At 39.7% G+C, this 26722-nt stretch overlaps 1 protein-coding gene across 4 annotated transcripts; it reads right to left on the reverse strand.

Annotated features, from left to right (window-relative positions):
• Nucleotides 1–298: 298 nt before the first annotated feature.
• On the reverse strand, nucleotides 299–25745 carry Pabir2 (PABIR family member 2). 4 transcript variants are annotated; one of them, XM_034486433.1, is made up of 9 exons: nucleotides 24764–25745; nucleotides 22133–22208; nucleotides 16905–16948; nucleotides 16764–16818; nucleotides 16413–16514; nucleotides 16046–16131; nucleotides 15107–15168; nucleotides 10665–10761; nucleotides 299–3151 (listed from the first exon to the last, which is right to left on the reverse strand). In XM_034486433.1, exons 1-9 carry the CDS (start codon nucleotides 24859–24861, stop codon nucleotides 3007–3009), a joined length of 765 nt encoding a protein of 254 aa, XP_034342324.1. In that variant the 5' UTR covers nucleotides 24862–25745; the 3' UTR covers nucleotides 299–3006. The 4 variants fall into 4 exon arrangements, with proteins under 4 accessions (XP_034342324.1, XP_034342325.1, XP_034342326.1 ...); XM_034486434.2 differs by having other exon boundaries at nucleotides 299–2248; nucleotides 15107–15171; nucleotides 24764–25742; XM_034486435.2 differs by having other exon boundaries at nucleotides 2026–2248; nucleotides 24764–24996.
• Nucleotides 25746–26722: the final 977 nt, after the last annotated feature.

Here is a 26722-nt window from a genome sequence, read left to right on the forward strand (position 1 = left end):
TTTTCTTAAAAGATAAACTGAAAGCAAGCAAGAAATATGTCACCATGGCCAAAGCCATCTAAATTGTTGAATGTGACAAAATACTCTTTAAGAAGTGACAGATCATGCAGAGAGATTTCTTCTCTGCTGGGATAGACAGCTTGAACTAGAATAGAGCTGCCTATTAGTTTCTGTGTGCAAGATAATCTTTTACTCAAAACTTGCCCTACTCCCAGAAACCGAGAATAAGCTCCTGGGATATAGTGACAGAAAATAATATTATCAACAGGAATAAGAGAGGCAGACTTTTACCATTCCATCTTTTTATACACATATATACTTTATTAAATTCACAACCTTAGGATATACACTAGGTCAACATTTCACAAAACTTTCTATTATTCCAAAAGCAGTTATCACAAAACAGTGATTTATAAGTCAGTCAAGCAAAACCAGTATCTATAGGATTTTATTATGGTTTCATTTTTGTAGTAGTTTTCAAATAGAAGCTGAAAATATATGATATAATATGAGAATAGGAAGAAAGAATTTTACTTTATAACAATAACTACATTTCAAATATTAGACTTTATATAAAAATAAATGGGTACTGTCAACAAAGCTGCTCTGTGGATTAGCAGATTACCGGTTTTATTGATTTCAAAACAATCCCTGCACAAACTTAGCTTTCCGAGTCCATTTAAACAATATAGAAGACAACAATAAGAAAAGGTTAGTTTACAACAGAAAAGATAAGAATGTGGCAAAGAAATCTGTAGGAAGAAGTGGTGACTGATAGGTGGGAGAGAGATGAGGGAGGGTGGGGAGCAAGAGGAATCAGAATGAATTGTATACACATATGGACTTGGGAAAGAACAAATTAAAACATTCCATTAGAATCATTAGTAAAAGAGTTGGTCTAAAACAGTAAAGTGAATCCTCCTGCCTCTTTGATCTCATCATACCATTGGGACAGTTTCAATTTCTGCTCTGCTTTTACCTTACCATTGAATTTTAAACACAAGTTCAGATACCATCACGTTTCAAAGATTATTTCTTAACAGTCCTAAATTTGGACTCTAAATTTGAACTGCAAAGTGTCCCTTTAAGGCAAATAAGACAGAAGGGTGAAGGCAGACAAGTCTCCTGAAAGAAAACTCATCTCTTATCATTATGAAGGCAAAAGCCTTTGAATATGGTTCATTAACAGAGTGGATACACCAAGTGCTATCAAAAAATTGTTTCTTTAAAATAGCACACATGTGGGCCGTTTTTATAACAGCACATTTATGTTAGGTTTGGAGGATTATGAGCTTTTCACAGGCTAAAGTAACATGGGAACTGAAGTCAGTAATAGCTGTTATGATAGTGATTACAATGTAAACTTAAGAACAGACTTGATTCTATAATGGAACTGCATCAAGCTAAGTGATGTTCTCTGATAATTAGAAGAAAGGTTTTGCTTCAAGCTCACTAATTTCTAGTCTGTAAATACCTTCAAACCAACTCCAAGGATTTTTAGATTTCAAAAGACATAGGTTTAATCATTTTCTGTTTGTTTCTTACATTTACTTAATATCACAATTCTAGTGGGTAAATGTAAATCTTAAACAAATAGTCCATCCACCAGGTTGAACACTGAAAGAAATTTAACAACACAAGCATTGCACTATTACACTATTACACTGTTTCTAGTGTAATACATAATAAATAGTGTCACAATAGATCACATTTGGATTTCTTAAATATTTGAATCAGGAGTTTCCTTTTGTAAAAATGACAGAGTGTATGTTACATCACACTGCATATACACTGCTTAGAGCTCAAAAAACTTCTGGAAGCAGAGGGCACAGTAGCACTGAACTTTCCAGTTCCTCAAAGCTTCCTTAACTGATATTAAGATATTAAACTGACCTCTATAGGACAAGGACAAGAAGAGGGTTCTGACTCTAGCACAGCACAAAACCCAAAACACCAGGTCACCACTTGACAGAACAAACTCAAGGATAACAAGGAATCAGGAAAAAATCAAATAGAATAGCACTCACATACAGAATGCTTCCATTTCCACAAGCCCCTACGACACATGTTCCCTATAGGACATCAATGTACCCCAAGGCACCTAAGGCCTCATAATACTACCCAAGACACTGACAGCTTCATGGATGCTTGCTTTTGTACAGTGGTTTGTGTAAATAACTATTCGTTCATTTGGAGATGCTCCACACATCTGGTCAAGGCAGGAATTTCTTCTCCTTGATAACACCACCTAGAAATATCAACAATATTTTATATATCCCTTAAGGCACCAGGTTTGGGGAGAGAAACAGCAACTGTGGTAGCAAAGCCCTAAGAACCTGTAAGTCTAGTTACATTCTCCACTCTAAAGTCAGTCTTCACTGCATACATTCCAATAGCAAAGAAGCAAGAAGGGTGATGATGGAAGCGACTATGGGTTTCTTCCCCTCGGTGAGAAATGGCAAGGAAGCAGCTCAAACAGGCAAGGGAAACAAACAAAACAATGTACTTTAAAGCTGATGCAGACAAAATGAAAATTTGATATAATCAAAAGCAATTTGAATATTACCATGAAATAAAGAGATGGGAAAATATGTAGTCAACAGGGAAATTTTATAAATCTCTCAAGCAAGAGAATTTCTGATCAACTCTGTTTTGCCACGCTTGGGAAAAGAACAATTATAGAAAATATGCATGAATGCTCCCCTTAAATGTTTGAAAGTAGGTGCTCTGTGAGGCACTAGAGAAAAAAAGTCCTCCAAGCAATCAGAAATGTGTATTTGAGATTTAGTCATCAAATGCAAACTGAGGTCAGCCCAAACAGATGTTAGTAAGGTGACTCTGCTTGCAAAATTGAACTTTAGAGAAAAGATGCCCAGAAATAGGAGCATCATCGGAATGGTTGTGATCTGCCAAACTTTAATCCTCATTGTGGATCAAAGTTCTCCACATTCCTCACTGAATGTTTTATGTGGAAACAGTTAAAACACTCAATCAGAAATGGTTAAGTCACTTGGGTGAGAGATCATCCATCAAGATGAACGAAGAGCATGAATTGAAGCATGCTACTGGAGACTCTGCGGGAGCGCTGCCTGTAGCCAGTGAGTCTGAGGACAAGCCACTGCTGATACTACTGCCATCCAAAATATCTGAACTGAGGACAAAGCAAAAAGAATTATAAGCGAATGCATGTATCAGGGTCAACATAACATGCAATGACATGATTTCAAGGACACACACATCAGTATAGCATTGGTAAATAATAAGCATAAAGGCCACAGCACTGAAATGCACACTGTACTATGTTGAGAGAATTGTGAAATCCATAAAGCTACAGAAACCCAAAGTGAGACTTGCCACACTGTCCTGTATAATTTGATTATCCCTCTGGAAGTACCTGGCTATCTAACATATGATAAGTGTTCCACTTGACATACCATGTTTATTGTGAGGGGAGTTCCTGACCTCTGTCTAAAATATTTCTATCTTCATATTATCTTCTTACCTTTCAAGAGCCTTAGAGCAAGAATAACTTCTATTATTAATAGTAAGCTATCTATTCTCAAACTTGATGAGTATGCCTTTAGACATATTACTTCTATTTTTGAGAAAAGTCTTTCAAGCACCCCAAAACTGACCATCTTGCTTGCCCACTCCCAAGAGGATTCAAGGCAAATATTTTGAATGATTTTCCCTGTAACTCCGTGCCTTTGCTATTCTCATTTTATGAATCCATTTTTATGTTTCCTTTCAGACCCAAAGAACCCCTGCTATCCATAAAGGCCTCCTTTTCTTCCACCTCTCAGTTCCTCTCCAGCTAAGCTTCTGAAATGCTCTCTTCTCTCAGTCCCCATCACGTCTCTTTAATCCAGTCAACTGGCCTCTGTTCCCATCTTGCCACTGAAACTGATTTGGACACCAAGGGCCTCCATAAGCCATCCCAGAAATATGCTTTTCACCCAGCCCAGATGCTCACTGTTCCCAGAAATCAACCTTGGTCTGCTTTGAAAACCTGGCTTCTTCATACTTTTTATGGAATCAAAAACCTCTGCTTAACATCAAGCTGCCTTGCTTGCTTCGATTCCCAGGGATTGTAGATTGTGTATTTGCCTTGAATGCACTCATTCACTTCTTCTAATATTTACTAAGTGGCTGCCAAGTGTAGAAGGTATGTAGATACTTGAAGGACAATGGTGTGAAGGAAAGACAAGGTCCCCAGCCTCACTGAATTTACAGGATAGTAGAGGACACAGAGACTTAAATATTCAGGGTCATATGAAAATAATTATACTTTGTGACATCAGTGATAAATGGAAAAAGATACTGGGGGCTATGAGAGTCTGACACATGAGTAACCTGATCTAACCTGGAGTAACAGTGAAAGGATTCTCAGAGGTGAGATTTGTGTTCTGACGTGAAAGATGAGTAGGCATTAACTCGGAAAGGGTTAGGAAGAAGCAAGGATAGTTCTAGAATTAAAAGCAGGCAAGTAGAGGCAGGATAGTCTAGAGAACAGAGTGAGCGCCGAACTGAAGGAGTACTCTAGCAGTTTAAGTTTACACAGAGAAGGAATTATGACTCAAGGAAATACGGCTTCTACTCTGCTGCTAGCTCCTTGGCAAAACTCCATTTTGTTCTAATTTTGTGGAATCGAAATGTTATGCCTTTAATATTATTTATGTAAGTTTCCAAATTGATTTATTTCCATTGTAAAGAAGCTTATAGTACATTTGTAAGTCTTGGGCCTATGCTGTTCTCCTGAAAGGCGACTTTTTCTTTCCTGCCTTTCTGCTCATGCTTTGTGAAATGTCTCTCTCTTTCATGATTTTGCCTGCAGTGCTAAGGATGGGACCCAGGCCCTCATACATGCTGGGCAAGCATGTTATCGCTGGAGCTGCACCACAATCTCCTTGCCATCTCTTTCTGTTGCTTGTGGGTTGTTTTTAGGTGGAGACAGATTACAAATAGGTTTTGGAAAACTAAAATTAAAAAGTGGAAATAGTATCTTCCACATTGCTCCCATACCATGCACATGGCTGTCAAATGCATCATTAATAATACCACTTTTAAGGAAGAAGTCTGAAAAACTAAGTTGGCTCTGATATTTGCTAAACCACACGGCCAAATGGTCCAAAAATATGAATTATTCAACAACTGAAAAAAAGTTGCACAGATAATCCAAGACACTGGAAAATCAAAAGGACCTTTCTATTTGCCTTTGGAACATATGTGAATTTTCCCCTGCAGCTTTTTGCCTAGACTAATATTAAAATGAATTGACTTTCCTAAAGCACATATTGGCTGAGTAGCACAGGGCATGCTCTATGCCATTTGGCATGAAGAAAAAGACTTAGATTAAAATTTGGCCACCATGCAGATAATCTGAAGATAAAGAAAGAATTCCTTATTGCAAGCAGCAGGATGACAGTGAGCCCAGGATTAGAAGATTTTATTTGTACCAAGACCTGCTAGCTTAGGTGACTCCTGTATTCATTCCAAAACAAAGTAAGACTGTGCAGTGAAATGTTTTTCTTAACATTGTTGATTACTTACTAGAAAAAAGCTGACAGAGACATTACCAACTAGAAAAAAACCCTGTATATTTCAAAACATCTTCTCCACCACTACACATGGAAGTCTCTATTTTTTCTCACTGTTGGCAAAAGGCATAGCTATACTTTATCTCTACCACAATCTAGTTTCAAAACATAGTAAAGCTTAAAGTAGATATTGCCACTGAACTAAGACCGGGTTTCTGTTCTAGTTAACCTGGCAGAACAACACATAGTCATGGAAGCCAAGGCTGCATGCAGGCCATGTCACCCCCATCATTAATCAGGTCCGTGTAGACCAGGACTTGTGTAACTGTGTAATTCACAGGGATACTCTGTGAAGATAAATTGCATCAATCCCCATCTCATCTTCTACCAGAGCTTCTAAAAGCAAGAGTCTGGTCCAATTTGAGTTTTTTAGTTTCTTCTGTAACCTCTGATGAGGGTGCTGATGGTCATGAGCCTTAAAACTAGACAATCATAGGAAAGAAAAGATAGTTCAGGCTAAGACACAGGCCTCTCTGAATTGACAGTGAACTAATTCATCCCAGCAAGGACTGGTGTGGGGAGATGGCTCAGTGGGTAGGGGCACTTGCTGCCAAGCCTGATGACCTGAGTTCAAAGGACAGAACCAACTGCCGATCTCTAGATTTGCATGTCCCACATAAATAGATAGATAGATAGATAGATAGATAGATAGATAGATAGATAAATGTAGAAAACCATCCAGGCATGGTGACACATGGCTGTAACCCCAGCATTTCAGAGGCAGAAGTAGGAGTTCAAGGTCATCATCCTTGGTTACACAGTGAGTTTAAGCCTAGCTTTGCATAAAGAGTAAGAATTCTATCTAAAAATTTTAAAATAATAATGATAGCTAGAGTGTGATAGGCACAGAACTCTTGAAGCTGGGGCAAGGGAATCTCAAGTGCAAGACTAGACAAGGCTACATACTAAATTTCAGACCAGTCTGAGCTATGTAATGAGGAAACTCAAACTATAAATGTAACTCAAAATGTTAAAACTAACCATCACATTAAACACTTATGCACTGGGCACAAAATCTCAAGCATTTTCCCTCTTACAGGCAAAACAGGATACCGCTTAATTTTTACCACAGGGATAGGGAGCCTGAAAATACCTTAGTTTGCTCTGCAGTGCTACAGACACATCCAGTCTTTATTCCCAATTGAATGAGGAACAGAAGGCGAATTCTTAATATGAAAAAAAAATCAAAGCACTATACAAGGCATATTTCTGAATTATGCTCAAACTCTTGGTGTTCACAAATACTAAATGTAAAATGACATAATTCCAGCCTTGTAGTTAGCAATGCCCCCTTTATTCTGTTGACAGTGACTTCAAGATTTTGTATTTTTAGGGGGAAAAAGGAAATAAAAAGTATGCCCAAACGAACACAAAGCCTAAATGGATTGACATTCAAAGTTATAATTTAATTTATACTTCAAAGATGTCAGATTTTAAAGATTATTAAGTAGCACATAAACTTTAAAGACTATAAAATGTATATTTTCCTTCTCTTTGTGGTATGGGACAGGGAATAAAGAAATGTTTAAAAAGATGAGATCATATCTTCTAGTTATCAGATCTTTGAGATACTCTCTAAAAGAAAGAGTCCTTATTTTCATTATCAAGTATACTGCCATATTTAGCAGCAGAGAGAAGGACACAGGTGGTTCCTATCTCTGCCCCATTTCTAAGATTATGGATGCCTGATTTTGACCAATTGAACTGCATTAAGAGACAGCTGTTTCTGAAAATGCAGACTCCAGATTCAATATTAAGAGTAACTCACAAAATTTCTTCACTATAGACATAAATGTCAGCATCCTTAGTATATAAGGTGCCCCACAGATCTTGACATAATTTTAAGCTTTAAGACCCTTTGAGACTTCACAAATTCAACTATAAACATTACTTGAAAGTTAATTAACTGCTTTTGCAAGGCTTGTGTATGTATTTGTATGTGTAGTGCATTCATGTGTGTGCACATGAATATTCATGCCCATCACTGCTAGCATAGAGACCAGAGGCCAGAGGATGTTGGGTGGGCTGCTTTATCACCGTGTCTCATCCCTGGAGTTTCCAGTTTCTTGGCTATGCTGGCTAATCAGTAAGCACCAGTGATGCATCTGTTTCTTCCCTCTCCCCCAAGCACTGGAGTTATAGGTGTGTGTGGGCATGCCTGCCTTTTATATAGGCGCTACAGATGTATTTGTGTGTGTGGTGTATGCATGTGTGTGAACAGAGGAGGTTGTTGGGTGACATGCTTGCATAGCAAGTGTTCTAACCTACTGAGCCATCTTTCTAGTCATTGATTTTGTTTTGTTTGGGGGAGGAGAATCTCCCTATGTAACCCAGGCTGCAAACTCCTAGTTTCTATGATCCTTTCAACCTAGGGCCCAGGGCTATAGACATGTGCCACTAGACATGGATAGCACTTGACAACTTACTTTTTGTGAATTGTAAAATATAAGTTTCTTTATTAGTCAGTATGAGCCATGCTTCCACAGTGTATAAATGATCATGAATTAAGCAAATATATTTTGGGTGATTTTTTTTCTGTTTTGCTTTTGTTTTGTTTTGGAAACAAGGCAATCATGTAACCATGGCTGGTCTCAAACTCACCTTGTAGCTGAAGCCACCCATTCATGTTAAGTTTCATTTAACATTAATATCCATGTCTCCAGGACTTGCACAGCTACTACAGGTTTACTCATGGTTTGCAACAACAGCATTGCCATAGAGCCAGCTAAGGCTGTGCTGCTTAAAACATGAATGCCCACACAAGGAGTGAGAACCACAAAGAAACAGTCCTTTTCATTCTTGGTTCATTTTGGTTTGAATTTTGGTATTGCTGTGGAGCAAACTCAGGGCTCCAAGCAAGCTGGAAAAGTGTTCTATCATTGGGCTATGCATTCCTGTTTTTCCTTTGTTTGATACAGTCTTACTAGATAGCTGAGGCTATCCCATTTCACTATGTAGCTTAGGCTGGCCTCCAACATGGCAGCTGCCTCAGCCTGCATTGTGCTAGGATTACAGGTCTGTGCTACCACAACCAGCTCCCTACTCCTGCTTTCTAATTTGCACGAACTTCTTTTGCTGTTTTGTGGCAATGTAAAAAAAAGACATAAAATATAAATATATATAAATCTCACCATGCATTTTTTGCCATGCTGGAGATAGCCTTGTATAAGCTAAACATGCACTCTACCACTGAGTTACATACCTAGCTCCTCATTATCTTTATTTTCTGCTTGGCAGAATGCTGTGAACTTTTCCCTTATTAGATCACTTGATAAACAACTGGATATGAAAATCTATTTATAATCATGTGCCTATACTCCCACTTTACCATAAAAGCCACATGCAGGTTGCAGCGAGTATATGGTTTCATCCACTAGTCCTCTTGACCAGCTTCAGGAATCGCTCTTTGCAATCTCTACATATCTGGGAAGATACTCTGTACCAAAATTAGCACACTGAGCTACCAAGGACACATAGAGACAGTGGAAGATACAAACAGGAATGATCTAGAAGGCATTCCAACAGTACCAGTCAGCAAGCCTCTTGAAAGACAATAAGCTAGGCCTTGCTCACCTAGAAGTGCAAGTTATCTTAAATAAAATAATACACATGCAATTTGGAAAGAAGGAATTGTCAACCCTTACATGAGTGAATGGCTTTTATAATTTTTCCATTTAGAAAGTACCATTCTATTTTTTAAAATGAGTGCCCCCATGAGTTTTTTGGTTTTTTTTTTTAAAGGATTCTCAATCTTTAAAACCCAGGGAACAGAAAGTCCTGAAAGGTGTTACACAATTATATACAGAATATGGGTACTCAGCAAGTTGACTAGAATATCCTAAAAGATTACAAAATACTACCTAGGAACCGCTACTATGCTTTCCTCCCACATGTCTGTCGGCATCCAAGTGCTCAACTTCAAGAATAGGAAAAGAAGTCAATTCTCTCATAACATACTGAAAACCCTTACATTATAGAACTGAACTAGAATGAGAACGACTATCAGTCATGTGACCTGAACCGTAAGACTTAGTAACTGTTACTAAGAAACCTCACATTTAAGCTGGGGCTGATGGTACATGCCCATGGTCCCAGTACTCAGGAGGCTAAAACAGGATGGGTATAAGTTCTGGGCCAGCCTTGATTACACAGTGAGCTTGAGGTGAGCCTGGGTTATATAGTAAGACTGTGTTTCAAAATGCAAAGAGAAAGTACGATCTTAATGAGCATTGTGAATTGTCTAAAAAGATTTTTACCCGATAGACTGATCATATTACTTAGCAAATAGTGCAGACATGTTTTGAATATGAAATGTCCTGCACCAGCTCATGTTGAATGCTTGGTTGCCTGGGTACTGGCACTATTTTGGGTGGCAGAAACTTTAGGAGGAACCTATTTGGAACAGGAAAGCTACTGGGGGCAAAACCATGAAAGTCATACCCTGTCTCCAGTCTCTTCCTTTCTCTCCTCTTCCTTGCTTTTATGAGGGCAGCAGCCCCTGCCAGATGTTCCTACTGCCATGATGACCTGCATCACCACAGGCCCAGAATCAAGAGAGTCTGAGAACATCAGACTGAAACCTCTAAAACCAGGAGTGGAAATAAATCTTTCCTCCCTTGTTTACACCAAGTATCCAAAGTTTAACTGACAAACTTAAGTTTAACTGACAAAGTTAAGATGTAGCTATCTCTTATAAGTCAACAGCATGGTACATGAAATGCAAGCAGAGGAGTGATAATCAATGTACATTTTCTCCGCAGTAACCCAGGGGTTCTTTTTCAGACCAGTCAGTTGATGATACTACACCATACCACCCCATCCATTGAGAAAGGCTGACCTAACAGAGGCTAGGAACAAAATTAAAGGTGCAAAAAGGATACATACACTTCCAAAGTACTACTTGGGGCTTTCAGAGGACCTGGTCATTCAAAATCACTTACACCTCCATGAAGACTCCCCCTATGTGAGCATGGATTATATTTTACATTATCTCAATATTCTTTCAATGTGGTTCTTTTAAAATGTGAGTCACACCCTAATAGTTTTTTTTTTTAATTTCATTTTTACCATGAACTGAAATCAGACAATTGTGCAGGATCTGTAGGCAGCATATTGGTGGTGCCCTGGAAGGGTCTCTTAGGCTGGCTTTCCGGCTCCATTTCCCCTACAACAAAAGAAATATAGCTACCATAAAACAATTGTACAAACACAGGACTGGCGCTAAATGACGGTGATATTTGCTTAGTCAAATGAGACTACTTTTAGCTATTATAGAAAGGCTCCTACATGTGCCAAGAGTCCAGAGTTCCAGAGACTAAGGCAGGAAGATCAAGAGTTCAAACCTAGGCTGCATAGCTACTTCCAGGTCTGCTCACACTATATAAGATCATCTCTCAAAACACTCCTCCCAATGACAGTGACTTTCCCATGTGCTTTAACATAAAAGAAATATACTTCTATACACTTTGGCCAAATATTAATAACTTTAATTTTATGCATTACTCACAGCATGTTTTACACACGTGCGTGAGCACACCCACTTTAATAAAAGAGAACAATGATTTTATCAGACAACTTAAATAAAATCTAACCAATGGTAGAAATAAAATAGTATTCCCAGTTAAAACTCATAGCGAATAGTTTATGACTAGCAAAGAATACTTTTATCTTTTACTATCTTAACATTTTTTGAGACAGCAACAAAATATATTTTCTGATTGGGTGAAAAATAGAAAGTTGAGTTAGATGATATACTAAAAATAGAAATACAGTTGAAAGTACAACTTTGAGAGAACAATGACAGTAATTCAGTTCACACATTTGGAACTACGCTGGTTTACTCAACCCTATAGATTTTCACAGAACTAGTAATGAGAAAACAAAGCATCAATGGGAATACTGCTTAACATTTAGCTGCTATTGAGGGTTGTTTGTTTGCCTCTTCTCCCTGCCCCAAGCTCTGTTTTTATTTCAAATGTGCATATTTTTAAAATTTGATAGTGTTTATTTGAGCTTAAAAATAAACTAGAAAAGACAATTTAAGGTGAATGTGAATGTCTGTAATCCAGCATGTGAGGTAGAGGTAGGAATAGAACCACCAAGTTTGAGAGCACCTGGGCTACCCAGAAAGCCACAGCACCCTGCACTACAGAGTAAAACCTTGTCTCAGAAGAAGCAAGGAAGCAAGCAAAAATGATTGAGCCTGCCGTTACCTCAGCAGAAGCATGGAACTGAACTTAAAACTATATGAACTACTCATGACAGAAAACGATTCAACAAGAACAAATATAGCCTTCATTTTCCCCTATTATGAATTAAATCATATTATTTTTCTTCTGGAGCTACTGTGAAAATTATTAAAGTTCATAAAAGCTTTGTTTCTTTACTTGCTTTGTTCGGTGCTTTAATATGCAGCTTTGAAACTACAGGGTTTTAAACTCTAGCAAAGAACCCCTCCACCTACTGGTAAATATTGGAATAGCTACTAAACAAACACTAATTCCATTAACTTTCTGGACAGATTTTACTTTAATAATAACAATAATAGCTTTAGCTTAAAGTGTACTTTCACCTAATACTACTGAGAACATTCCTAAAGTTATAAATAATTGCTTGCATGATTAAATAAAGAGACTTTATTCACTAAATACAATTATTGTCACTAACAGAATGTACTTTCCAAAACACATCATCTTTAATATATTTTTTGAGAATTTCATATATGTATAAAATTAAATATGATATCTTAATCATCTCCAGTTCCCCTCCTCTACTCTTCCTGGGTCTTTCCCCCATGTCTCCATCCAATTTCATATCTTCCTTATTTTTTTATAACCTACTAAGTCCAGTTAGTGTTGTTTATATGTGCAGGAGTTTGAGGCTGTCCACTGGAATATACACAACTTACTCCATTACAGAGTGATCCTCCTGCCTCTAACTTCAAGGCCCAGGTGACCTTGAAATTATTATGAAGAAGAGGAATAATCTTGAACTCTTAACCCTTCTGTCTCCACTACCCAAGTGCTATGATTACACAGTTGTGTGTCACTATACAACTGTTTGGTGCCTTAATTCTAAGTTGTCTTAAATATAATACTTCTGAATTTGTGTGTGTACTAGGACTAGAAAGACTTCACCAAAGGTATTTTCCTAGTATTACTTTATTGGTCCTGAAGGTGATCTGAATTGCTTATTTTTGAGGGTTTATAAAACAGATTTGTTTATTTTTATGTGTATGAGTGTTTTACCTCCATAGATGCATGCACACTACAAGCGTGCCTGATGCCTGCAGAATGTCCGAAGTACAAGAGAAGGTATCAGATCTTGTGGAACTAGAATTGAAACCAGGTCTTGCAAGAGCAGTATTCGGCCCAGTCACTGAGCCATCTCTTTAGCCTGACCTCCCTGCTTTTTGGTTTCTTGACGCGATTCCACTGTGCTCAGGTTGGCCTGGAACTCACAATGCCCAGGACAGCCCAAGCCCTGGTAATCCTATTGTCTTACCCTTCCAAGTGCAGGGGTTATAGGCATAAACCTCCACACTAAGCTGAACTGCTTTTTAAAAACCTTAAAGATTTCTTTTGATTATTTTTAACTATGCGTGTGTGTCTGCATTTGTGTTGGTGTGTGCATGAGTGGAGGAGCCTTTGGAGAGCAGTGGTATCAGATTCCCCCTGCATCTGAAGTTACAGATGGCTGTAAGCCACCTAACATGGGTGCTGGAAACAGAACTCAGACCCTTTCTTTACAAGAGTACTATGCTCCCTTAACCACTGAACCATCTGTTCAGACCCTGGATTGCTTTTTTTCTTAAGGCAATTGTTAAAACTCTTCTTTAAAATGGCATGTGCTTATATCTGTAGCTTTAAGTGCTTTCCTCTAACAAGTCCAGTATTTCAGGTTTTATATTAAGGTCTTTGATCAATTTTGAATTGCTTTTTTGTGCAGGATGAAAGATACGGATCCAGTTTCATTCTTCTGCATATAGATGTCCAGTTTTTCTAGTACCACTTGCTAAAGAGGCTGTTATTTTAAAATTAGGTAGATTTGGGCCAGAGAGATGCTCTGTGGTTAGGAGCATTTGCAGCACTAGCAAAGGACCCAGGTTCGGTTCTTGGCATCCAGTGGTAGCTCACAGCTATCTGTTCAAACTCCAATACCAGAGAATCCAATGCCCTCTCTGCTCTCCGTAGGTACTTCATGCATGCAATGCACATATATGTAGGCAAAATCTTTTAAAAATTATGTATAAGTAACTGTGTGGGTCTGTGAAACCTGGAGATCCCAGATTAAATTGTTATATATGTGCACTTATGTGTGAGTGTGGGTGTGGGTATAGAATATGAAACTAGAAAAGGTCTAAGAAGAAAAAAAGAGGTCTTCAGTGGAGAGCAAAAAAGGGAGGTCAAAGATACAAATAAAAGCACAGAGAGAGGGCACTAGGGGAACAAAGGGATAAGGTTGGATGGTAGGGGAGGATCAACATAACTAAGTATGTGTAAAATACATTTAAAAACCCATTACTTTCTATGCTGATCCAAAAAAGAAAAAGAAAACTAGGTGGATGTTGTTAGCACCCTCCTAGAATCACAACTGGGAGGTAGAAGCAAAATTACCAAGAGTTTGAGCCCAGTCTTGGCTATGTAGTAAGTTCATTACCAGCCTGAGAGACATTAAGACTATGTAACAAAATCAAACCAAGCCAAACCCCTAACAACAAAAAGCCAAATAAAATGGTGCCTGGCACTTCTAATCATACAGTCAAATTGCCAGGAATAATGACTTAACCAGTATCAAATATCTAAGCCATGTTTAAAGAAACAGATGCTATCAAGGGCCTTACATAACAATCTAAAACTACTGCTGAGAAAACTTTAGTACTTTGTGGTTCAAACTAAGCAATCGAGACAGTATCAATATACATTTAAAAAACTTTATAGATTTGAATATTTGAAAACTTTACTTTGCTAACACAAACTTTGCTGACGGGGAAGTGAATCCCACCTGAGCAAATTCCATGTCATTTGACATGCACACTAGTCAAATTGTGCATCTCTTAGATCCAGATCACTGAAAAGCAGTTATTTTTGGAATATATATTGATAATATGAATATAAGACAATGATTCATATATGAATTATAAAAATATAGACAAAATGAATAATTTATATAACTTAGAACCCACAGAGCACATTGAAAATATTTAACATTTTTGTAGATAAAAAGTAATTGTATGAATTCATTTCAGAGCAGAATTGTAATTTCTAATACAAGCTTGGCTAAATTCAATGTCTAAAAGCACGACGGATCCTTTCCCCAACATTAATAACGTGAATGTATACAGACTTAGTAAGGTGGGAAGTGTCAGATCTGGTGCATATACAAATACCTCTAGGACCACACCTACCTTGCCTTTTTCCTGGTAGACGATAAGAACATTTAGGATCTACTCTTGTAGCAGTTTTAAAGTATGTAATATAGATAATACATCAACCATAGTTGCCACATACCTTTTCTCTTAAGAGGACCAAGAACACTGGGCCTAATGCACTTGACTGGGCTCTGACTCCTCCTGCTTTGACAAATAAACAGGATGATATGAAGTGCTTCCAAGATAAAAGATGAACAACATTATAGCCCAAATAAGAAACATGGACAGTCATACACACAGAAACACAAAGTGCTTGTATTGTGGGGTGATTTGAGTCAGCTTATCGTGATACGAAGACATGGCATTTTAAAGCCATTTAAAAAAATATTCTGTAAGACAAAATGCATACAATTGCCCAAAGAAAAGTATCTTATTAAAAGTTATTTGTATTTTGATTTATAATCTTTTATCCTTAAAATGGGTGTTAGTATATTAGTGTGTGGATGTGCGTGTGTGTGTGTGTGTGTGTGTGTGTGTATTTTCTAAATATAAATCAATATTAAGCATTGGGGCTCTTGCTTCAAGCCTCAGTATCACAATCAATTCATCAATCAACATTAAGTCTCAAGCACAGAATCTTGTAAAATGTTAATGCCTCAATATAAGTGGTGAACATATGTTTGTTTATTATGAAGTTCTAACAATTTTGATGTATATCTGAAAAATTCCATAATAAAATTAATGTGAGGGAGCATGTGCATGTTCAAGTTCATGTGCTTGTGTGGTACTAGCTCTTGGAGGCCAGAGAACAAATGGTTTCTCACTCTCTACCTTATTCCTAGGAAATAAGGTCTCTCACTAAATCTGTAGCTAGGCTAAGCATGCAGCAAGCCTGAGCTATCCTCCTATCTCAGCCCCACTGAGATAGGAGTGCTGGGGCTGCAGGTGTGAGTGGCCACCTTGAGCTTTTCCTATGGGCTCTGGGATCTAATTGCAGCTCCTCATGCTTGCAGAACAAGTGCTTCTACCCTCTGAGCCATCTTTCCACTCTCCACATTTAACATTCACATTCACATACCTTGAAAAATGTCTTGGATTCGGAACAGGACTTGGTGGCATCCCGCTGCTACTCACAAACATTTGCAAGGACGGCGAGGAGCATTGCTAGAAAAAGCACATGCACTGTTACACCAGCCACAGCACTTCTGTTCTCCAAAGGGGCTTTCCTTTGTTCTGTTGTTTTTCAAAAGGTTCTTTTGAAATATGACAGAAGCAGCATAGCTATGCAAGTGCCTCATACATATGACATTTTTCCAATTTACTGACACAGGTTCTCATTGCCTCTTCAAGTCTATGGAGACTTGAAGTGAGTTGAATTGTATGTATGTATTAGAATAAACAGCTTGCTGTGAAAAGGACAGTTAATATCTTGTCAACAATCCTACCTTTCCAAATCCTCTGGTTGGGGAAGGCGCTGGAGAAACTGGAGTGAAGTCAATTCTCTTTGGAGAATATAATTTCTCTGGCTTGTCAAAATCACTATCACTCTGTAAACATAAAGTATTATTCTCATTCAAAGATATCAAAGATCTTAGGTACTACTACAGTAACATGCCTATATTCTAAAGAGTGCAAATGAACACATTCAAACATTTTGCTGATTAAGCAGAGATCAAAACTAAGAATCACTGTGGAAGCAGGAGGGACATCGGTCTATGAGAGAATCAACCAAGCCAGGTGAACAACAGGAAGCTTTCTGGAAAATGTCACCACAAGCCCACATCAGAACACTTTACCAGGCTCAGGCTTTCGTCCCATGATTGGCTTATCTGCATCCCTGCGTGTGTTTCCCTAAAACAAAATAAAAGAAAAATAAAAAAGCAGGCCTTACAAACAAGGCACACTGGGGGCTAGGCCCTGCCTTGCTAACCACTAACCTTTCATTTGCAGTTTCTCTGTTCATCATATCCAGGCCTTCTTCCTATAAGGATAAGCATATGTGTTAAATCATAACATTCATCCATGTGTTTATTATTCCAATAAAACCAAAATAATCCCAGGTAATCAGAACTACCATCCTTAGATCATCAGCCATGCTTTGCCAGTGTTTTAGAGTACACTCAGCATTTAGAGCTGCGCCTTTAATAATTTGTAAGATTTTAGTCTTAAATTTAAGACTGAGCTAATAAGCTAAAATGACCCTTCAGATTTGATGCAGTCTGCTACTAAGAATAGGATTAAGTAAAGGTGGCAGCAACTGGGAAGGAAATGGAAATGTTTGCTACTTTTGCAATACAAAGCATTAGTCACTAGAGTGTACAACCTCTTCCTACAGAATTCTTCATATTCTTAGAAACTTAGCTCTTCAAACCCCTAAGCATTAATACACTAGAGGCAGTGCATGTAGTCTTTAGAAAGTACACCAGGTGTCCAACCTCAAGGCACCATCTGTCGCTAGACAGGCGCTGACTTTAGTACTTTTCCCAAATGAATGGAAAGCTGTGTAAATTTAAGGGAAACAAGACTGCGCCTTGGAAGTATTCATTATTCCACTAATGTAAAATAAGAAGCTATGTGAAATGGGAAAGAAAATAGTGCCAATGCTATCAATTTTTATTACTGATGCACTAATGAGTAAAGATAGGCTAACAGACCCAATGTAATAGTTTCTATATGATTAACGTTCTCCAAAATACTTTAAAATGGCAAGAAGGACACTTTGCTTCCATGCTGTAAATCATGTCTAAGGTTTGATTTCTAATGCTATCGCCATGAGTTAAAGGGAGAGCAGCTTTAGGGGGAAGAGTGCTTGCCTCGCATGCATGCTGCTCTAGGATCAATGGAAGAAGGCAAGGCTAATCTTCAAAACAATTGCTGCTTTTGCTTAACATCATCTTTTCTTCTCTTTTAGACAGGGTTCCATGTAGCCCAGGCTGGCTTGGAACTCACTGTTTAGCTGAATATGATCTTGCATTTCTGATCCTCTAATGTCCACCTCTTGAACATCTGGTGTATGGAGGGCTGGGGATGAACCTAGGACTTTGTATCCCAGGCAAGGGCTCTATCAATGGGTTCAAGCCCTCGTTTTTAAAAAAAGATTTATTTACTTTATGTATGTGAGTACACTGTAGCTGTCTTCAGACACACCATAGGAAGACATCAGATCCCATTACAGGAAGACATCAGATCCCATTACAGATGGTTGTGAGCCACCATGTGGTTGCTGGGAACTGAACTCAGGACCTCTGGAAGAGCACTCAGTGCTCTTAACCACTGAGCCATCTCTCCAGCCCAAGCCCTCATTTTTTAACATCATGAAACTGAAATGATTTGGAGGCCAAATTATTTTCTTTCAAATTAATCACCATCTTGTCACAGAATGTAAGATATAATTCAAGCCAGTGGATCTTACAAGATTGTAATAGTTGTGATGTAAATAATTACTATTTTCTCCTAAGAAATTTGTAAGTGTATAAAACCAAACATGACAATTATTCTGCTTAAAAAGCTTTATGCTATTACAATGTAAAAAACCAATTATAATGTGGCGAGTGGTATAACAATGGGCTTTTTAGGCAACAGCTAATTCAAGTAAAATTATCCACTGAGACATGATTTTACCTTAAAACATACACTCCCATTACCCACCTCTTTTGTATTTTTCTTCCTAGGCTTTGAAACAAGAAAAATCTCTTGTAATGTTTTGTTGTTAGTGGGTTTTTTGTTGTTTTTTGCATTATGAAAGCAACAGATGCTTACCACATTACTGTAATGAGTTCATTGAAAAATTATAAACAGGGTTGCTCTAACGGGCAGATGACAGGCTGAGGTGAGAGAACTAAAAAATACCAAAGGTAGTGAAGTCATCTGCAGAGCCAAAATGTGGAGGAAGTCAGAATTTCAATGCAACATTGATAAAATATACAACTTCTCAATATTAGATAAGTCTACAAAGTGGCTCAGAAACAGGGAGAGATAGGAACAGAACTATATTTAGAATCAGAAACAAGAATAATTTAAGAGCTGAAATTTTTTTCTAAGAGCTTTAGGGAGAGCTGGCTAACGGTGTTAAAGAAAGCAAAGAGCTCAAGTGGGGCAAGAACGAGCCCCCTGACACTGACACTGACACTTAAGTGGGCATTAGTGACATTTTCAAGGACAGTCTTTAATGGAGTTGTAGTAGAAGCAGCAAGATTACCAACTAGCTGGAAATTAGAAGACAAGTGGCTAGATACAGTAAAGGCTAGATTATTGTAGAAGGCCAGGATCCCAGACAATATGTTTGAGGAGAAGGTGGGAGCCAAAGATTTGGCAGGGAGGGGACTGAGTGTTTAAGATAGGAGACAATATCTATGCAAAGTGACAGGAGCTTCAAAACAACAACAACAAAAAAACCAAACAAACAAAACCCCCAAACTGTATTAACCACTAGGGAGAAGCTCCATATGTGAAGACAAAGGTGTTTTAAGGAGAAGAAAATGGGAGAGGCAGCTCAGCAGTGAAGAGCTACTGCTCTGGCAGAGGACCTGGGTTCAATTCCCAGAACCCACATGACAGCTCATGACTGTCTGTAACTCCAATTCCAGGGGATCCAACACCCTCTTCTGGCCCCCATGAGTGCACATGGTGCACATATATTCACGGAGGTTCACACACACATTAAAAAATAATTTTAAAAACTAAAAGTATGATCTGTGAAATGAGAAGTGTCTTTTGGCTGGAAGTAAAGCAGGAAGGTGGCAGAGACTAAACAACAACAAAGGATTTAAAATATAGCTTGGGAGAACAACGTGGAGTCATTGGGACCTTATTCCCCTGGAGAGAGTTAATCTCCCTTAGAACTACCCATCTTTTCAACTTCTCTCCATGTACTCAAGGCAACACCACTCCCCTGGTCACAGTGGAACAGAATTTCAGGCAGCTGGAGTCCTCCTTCTCTCAGAATTGTTATTTTTAAAATGCCGTAACAGTGCAAGGCTGCTTAAGCAGAATAATTGTCTTATTTGGTTTTATACTATTACATACTCATTTGTATTTCTTATGGAAAATAGTAATTATTTACATCATGACTGCTACAATTTTGTAAACTCCATTGGTTTAAATTATATCTTACATTTTGTGACAGGACTATGATTATTTTGAAGGAATGTGATTTGGCCTCCAAATCAACTGCTAGCAAGTATTGGCAGACCTTTAACCCAAATGCATCCCTTCAGATTTGCTACCTCTAACACAGCACCGAGAGGAAGCTTACTATAATTGGGTATAAATTTTAAACGGTTCACATATATCTAATTGGTTGGTAAATTCTGGAGGTCCTACCCCTGCTTGTCTTTTTAGCATCTCAGCCCTTCCATTGCCTTTGCCAGCATGTTTACTCTTTGCTTGTTACTATGGGACACGAATGAGCACATTAAGATTTATACAGTGCACTGTAATATTAGTATAGAGTGTCATTAATATCATGATGGTGTGGGAACATGGACAAAGGAGATATAAGGATTAAACTCGGTTCCAAAGAAGCAAAAAAGCTAGAAAGGAAGAGGATGAGGTTGATGGGTAGCATAAGGACCAGTGAATTACCAGGGCCCTTTAGAAAATGAGGCACTGGAGCAAAGGATGGGGAGTGATGACAGATGAGCCTCCCCAGAGCGGATAAGAATCTTCACCTCTTAGAAAAGAGCTAAGTGAAGTGGAGAGACGCAAATTCGTTTTTCCCGTCTTTGCTATGCTGCTCTTATCAGGAGCACAGCTGTATAACACGTAAGAACATTTTTCATATATCCAACAAAAATAAGTACTTATATTTTCAAGTATCGTCAGGGAAGTAGGTGAAGCAAATCAAACCTCTAGATAGCTAACATCCCCTTTTAGTATTTTCAGCCAGTTCAGTGGAAAGCTTTCCAAAACATGTAATAGTGTTCCCTTTCTCAAACAGGCTATAGCAATCAGAATGGCACTGGAAGATCTTTATTCTAGTGCTGGCTCTGCCACATACCACTGTGTGAGCCTAAGCAAGTCACTTATGTCATTTGAGTCCATTGCTGCAGCTTCTAATTAGGAAAAAAATACCGTTTGCATTGTTTCTTCTCTGCTTCATGGAGACTGTTACATAGACCAAATGAGTGAACGGACTTTGTAACATGGAAAATACAAAGTGTAGATGTTAGTAGAAATTAAGAAAAGGTAAGGACCAGGGATCCTTAAGAACATGACCATATGCTTCTATACTAGTGACACCTTTGGGACTATCAACAGGCTCTCCGCCCGTGTGCCAAACCACAAACTTATTGTGAGGAGGGGAAAAAAACCTGCCTGCTTTCTGTTTCTCCCTCTCCTCTCTTGCTAGCAAGTATTAGCAGACCTTTAACCCAAATGAACCCCTTCTGATTTGCTGCCTCTAACATACCACTGAGTTGGAAGCTTATTATAATTGTGTATAAATTTTAGATGATTCAGAGGTCAGAGAGGCTGTCCTATAAATAAATGGATGAACCTTTGTGCACAGACTATGGAAATCTAGTTCAGCCATTTAGAGGTCTGTGTGCTTACATCTCAGATGTCTCAAGCTGCCGGGTGAGTGAGCTCCGCATGTGAAGTGCTACTATATAAAAACCTCTTCAGAATTCTCCCCAGCGCAGCTATCTAATCCAGTGATTCCCAGCAGCTCTGGCTACAGAGAAAATACACACTCATCCACTCTTCTGGGAATATAAATGCATATTTTACAGGGGTCTTTATTTTAGACAACCAGTGTTATCTGACAGATGTGTGTCAGAAACACTCAGGCACTATTTGAAATTTTTTTTTTTTTTACATCCTAGGACAAATAAAGACCACTGTGCTCAGCTATGTTTGCAGGTTACTCCTGATTTACCTCACGACTGTGACGCAAGTAGAAATAAATAACAATGAATAATTTTTTTACAAATACAAAGCCCTAGAGCAATGAAAGCAATTTTAAGCCCTCTCCCTCTCCTCCCCCCCCTCTTGCTGTGTATCAAAAGCTGAATAGCCCTGGCAAAACTAGTAAGCAAGATGTGTAAATTAAATCTTTTTTTTCCAAAAAACAATTGTGCCCAGCACATTATTTCCCAGAAAGAGCTATATTTGAAAGTATGTTTTCCCGATGTAAATCACTCCACATACTTACTTTGATACTTACCAAGCTATGATGGCTCATAATTGTACTGTTTCTCCCAGTTCTAAGTGGATATGGCTCAAAAACCTGTGAAAGGTCACTGCAAAGGAAAAAAAAAAATAAAAGGATTAGCGTCTTCTAAAGGAAGGTATCTTTCAACTGAGCCCCACACCCTCTAGTCTGCACTTAACAATGGAATCTTCAATGGCTCCTCATTTCCTACCGAAGGAACTCCGTACCTTCTACTGACAAGGGACTCCTTACCTTCCACTTGGCCGAGCCAGGCTGGTGTGCTGCAGATTCAGCTTTTGCTAGATACTTATCTCCTCAGTGGTTGGGGGACAGCTCTGAGAGGTACAGGGCGGAGCTCCAGACTGGTTCATTCCAGCTGCTTCAGGTCAGAACTACACCCCCAAACCAGTTCCTGTCAGATGTGAACAGCTCATCTCTTTACCCAAGAGAACTATGAGGATTACTTATTGCTCTGCATGTGCTACCAACTGAGAAGAGCTGGGGAGTTCTTAAGTCATCTTACCAAGATGCCTGCCCTAAGCACTAGAAATACTTTTCTACCTCGGATTCCTGATGTCCAAGTAAATAGGTGTAACTGAGGAGGTTTGCATTTTTCTTTCTATTCAGGTTTCCCCTAACCTCACATGCCCTCCTTCCCCCTGTCATCGGTCAAACCCTTCCTCTCCCTCTACACCTACCCCAAGAGCCTTGCCTCCATGAAAGCATAGCAAAAGTTCTCCTGATCCCACATACGTAATACAACCATTCATTTCCTACTTTGAACTCAAAGAAACTGGGAGATGGCAAGCTTCTTGAGACAGCTCCTTGCTTTTCAAAGATATGATTTTGTGATGTCATCCAGGCTTGTTTTGAACTCCTGGGCTCAAGTGCACACCACCACAGTTGGGTAAACATTCCTTTTATTTTTCTTTTCAGGATTAGAGATGGAATCAAGAACATTATATATCCTTATCTAAAGCTCTACCATGAGCTATACCACCAGAGCAGGATGGTCCATATGTCTGTATGTTCCTGTGGATGAAGCCAGGGCTTTACACATGCTTAGCAGACACACACTACCAAACAGCTACATACCAAGCTCACCTTCTTCTGTTAAAGCAAAAGGCTCCCCAGCATAACAAAAGTAGAAAAGGGATAAAAGGAAAGAAACAGAAAACAAGTGTAAATGCATATTAAGTTGCTCAGGAGAGGTGCTTTATTCATCTTTGTATGATATCACTAAGTGTCTAGCAGTCTGTTCTGCCCATAAGAATTCAAGGATTATCAAAACTGAACTGTGCTGGGTTCTAAGAGACCATTGGCAATACCTATTTCAGCTATTCTCATTTTAAAAAGAGAAAACAGACATGAAAAGGTTAACTAACTCACTCATTAGCACAGCTAGTTGGTGACAATTGAGACCAGGCTTGGTCTCTTCTCCCCTTGTCTGTCACGTCATGCTATCTTTCAAATAATTACTTAAATTGTGGTTCACAAAACAGCGGGTTTTTTCCTCAATTGTCTAAATGCAGGTCAGTGGGACAGCCTAAGGCCTAAGCAATTGCTTGCTTACCAGACTTTCAAAAGACAAGGAGAGAGAAGGTGGGGTAGCAATGAGACAAAGGACACAGTTTCCCCTTAAATACCCCCAAATCCCTTGATGATACCAAGGACAACATCAGAAATGCAACCGTCACTTCATCATTCCCTCAGTTTCAAAATCGCATTTAAATCTAGAAAAAAACACTTGCCTCTCTGTCAAATACAGATGTTATAATCAGTTCAACTGGAGGCAAAGCATTACCAAGTCTTCAACTGTGCTTGAAGAAAGGTTTGGGGCTAATATTACTCCCATCCTCTGCTCTGTCCAGGATTAATACCCTCTCTGTGGGGGGTCTCAAAATTGACCTCAGATGAATTGTCTACTTACGAAAGTGCAATTCGATAGTTTCATTTAGTGAGCCAACTAGCCTCGCTATCTCAAGCTTTACTTTAAACTCCTTGGTATCTTGTTCACACAAAAAGACAACATCCTGTCACTAAAATTAAAGGAGTGATTTTCCCATTATATTCTCAAACCTGTGTTTTACTGACTTAAGCTATAAACCTTTTCTCTCTCTCTTTTTTCTTTTTATCCATTGCAACGCATTTCAGGCAGCGTCAAAAACTCTACACACTGTAACAAATCCCAATCACTTAATAGGATATGACCACACCATATAATCCCAAGTTATTAGATAAACTGATTTCTTAAAGCAAACGTCTGTTAATGCCAGGATTCCTCTTAGAGACAGGCGTTAAGTTACAAGCCTGATTCAGGGGATTCAGCTTGACTTGCCCTGATGGAAATAAGCCAGAGCAAGCAACCTGTCAGCAGAGCCCAAAGGTTTCTACACACATTCTCTTTTAGAACTGCACAATACGGCCCCCAGGTACAGGGAGGGCCCCTTTCTCAGATATGGCCAGGGTGTGAGGTCAAACTTTCCCTCCATCTAGGGAACCAAGTCACTATGAAGAAAACAACACCTCAACCCCTCAGTTTGGAGTCTACATGAACTCGAACTGGCACTTTCGGGAAGGAAGACTTCTTGCCCAGGGACAAACCTCTGAACCCCACACTCCGTCCTCCCCAATCCAGCTCACCTGAGCACATGGATCAGGGGAGCACTGTTGGACCGTCTCAGGGTGCCCCCCTCAGATGTGTCAGCCTCAAAATCCAGCTCCATTTTCTCCTGAGCCATTCGGAGACTTGCTAGCCAACACAGCACAGCAGTGCTCTCGGCTCCTGGTGCTTTGCTATGGACTCACTGCAGGACTGAGCTGCTGGGGACTGGCAGCTGGGGGCGGGGGCTAATGGGCGGAGGCTTGGGCGCGAGGGCGGAGAAAAGTAGGAGAGGAGGATGCAGATGAGGAAGGATGTGGGGGGCGGGTGGAGGAGGATGTAGAGCTGGCGTTGGGAGGGTGACAGGATGAAAAAGGGGGTGGAGGAAAGACAAAGGTGGGAGAAGGAAAAAGAGGCACAGGGGTTGATAAAAGATAGATGGAAAGGCAGGGCATAGCACTAATGGAAGAGGATAGAAGTGGGAAAGGAGGACAAAGGTCAGAGTAAAGGGGCACCGAGATGGGAAAGGAGGAGGACAGGAGATGTGGAAGAGGAAAGCACAGGAGAAGACAGGGGAGGAAACTAGGCAGTGGCAGAACTCATGCTGTCATTTTTCCCGCCTAGGACCGCAAGCGCGGCTCGGCTACATTTACAGTGGCTGCCTTTGCAGCGCTAGTAAACAGGGCTTGACAGCTGGCCAGACAGCCTCGGCTGCCCCACCTCCACATGCTCAGGGTCTCTGTCCAGTCCGCCATGCTCTGGGCCCCGGTCCCCGGGGCCCCTCAGCGCAGGGATGGCGCTTTTCACTCCCTGGTCCCTGCCCGCCTGCAGGACTCAGAAAAGGGATAGGTCCTCTGCGCCGCCGCGGCGCTGCTTCTATCTCTTATTGGCTCTAATGACCCGCGGGACCCTCTGGAGCTCAAATTGATTTCTGTAACCTGCCGCCTCTTTTGCCTCCCACGCTTCAGAAATGGGAGCCTCCGAGGGGCCAGCTCTTCCGCATCTTGTCGCTCATTGGGCACTGCGCATGCGCCTTACAGCTGCTCCAATGGGCCTGCAGCGAAGGCGCAGGCGTAATAGCCTTTCTCTGCAACCCGCCTTCAAAGGGGAGGGGCGTTTCCAGGGGGGCCCAAAATCTTCCTGCGTGGCATTGGTCCGGGAACCCTGGCGCCGTATTTCGAAAAGAGCCAATAGTTTGGAGACTGAAGCTTCAGTTTTAAGTAGTTTGTACTAATATTCAAGTGAAAGCGATTTTCACGTTATTTCACTCCAAATTTGTACTCTAACCTTTGTCATCCACAGTCATTTTTAAAATTGTTTTTATGTGGAGTCTTTGCGTGAGTATGTGCGCGTGCGTGCATGCGTGCATTCCTAAAGAGGTCAGCGAGGTCGCTGGATCGCCTGGAGCAGCAACTGAATGTCTTTGTGAGCTGCTCAGCATGGGTACTGGGATTGGAACTCAGTTCCCTACCACAGCAGCAAGCACCCTTAACCTCTGAGCCATCTCTTCAGCTTCATTTATTTAATTGCTCGGTTGTGTTGTTTTTCTGTCTACCAAGTTTTGATGTTTTTTTCCCAGATCATCTGTTTCAGTTCTATTAGACAAAAAGAAAAGATTTGTTTTCTTTCCAAGGTTTATGGAGATCCTAGCAATCATAATGATTCATGTGACAGCTGGAATTAATTTTTATGTTTTTTGTTTTGTTTTGTTTTGTTTTGTTTTTGAGACAGGGTTTCTCTATGTAGCCCTGGCTGTCCTGGAACTCACTCTGTAGACCAGGCTGGCCTTGAACTCAGAAATCCTCCTGCCTCTGCCTCCCAAGTGCTGGGATTAAAGGCGTGTGCCACCATTGCCCAGCTGGAATGAATTTTAAAAGCACATAAATGGCACTTAACTACATGCAAGGAAGTATTATTATAACAACTGAGGCCGGGCAGTTAGAGTTAGATGGTAAAAACAGTGGCTAATAGACTAATGGACTAATTTCCTTGGTGGAGGA

This window comes from Arvicanthis niloticus, chromosome X (assembly GCF_011762505.2).
Source record: "Arvicanthis niloticus isolate mArvNil1 chromosome X, mArvNil1.pat.X, whole genome shotgun sequence".
Lineage (NCBI taxonomy): Eukaryota > Metazoa > Chordata > Mammalia > Rodentia > Muridae > Arvicanthis > Arvicanthis niloticus.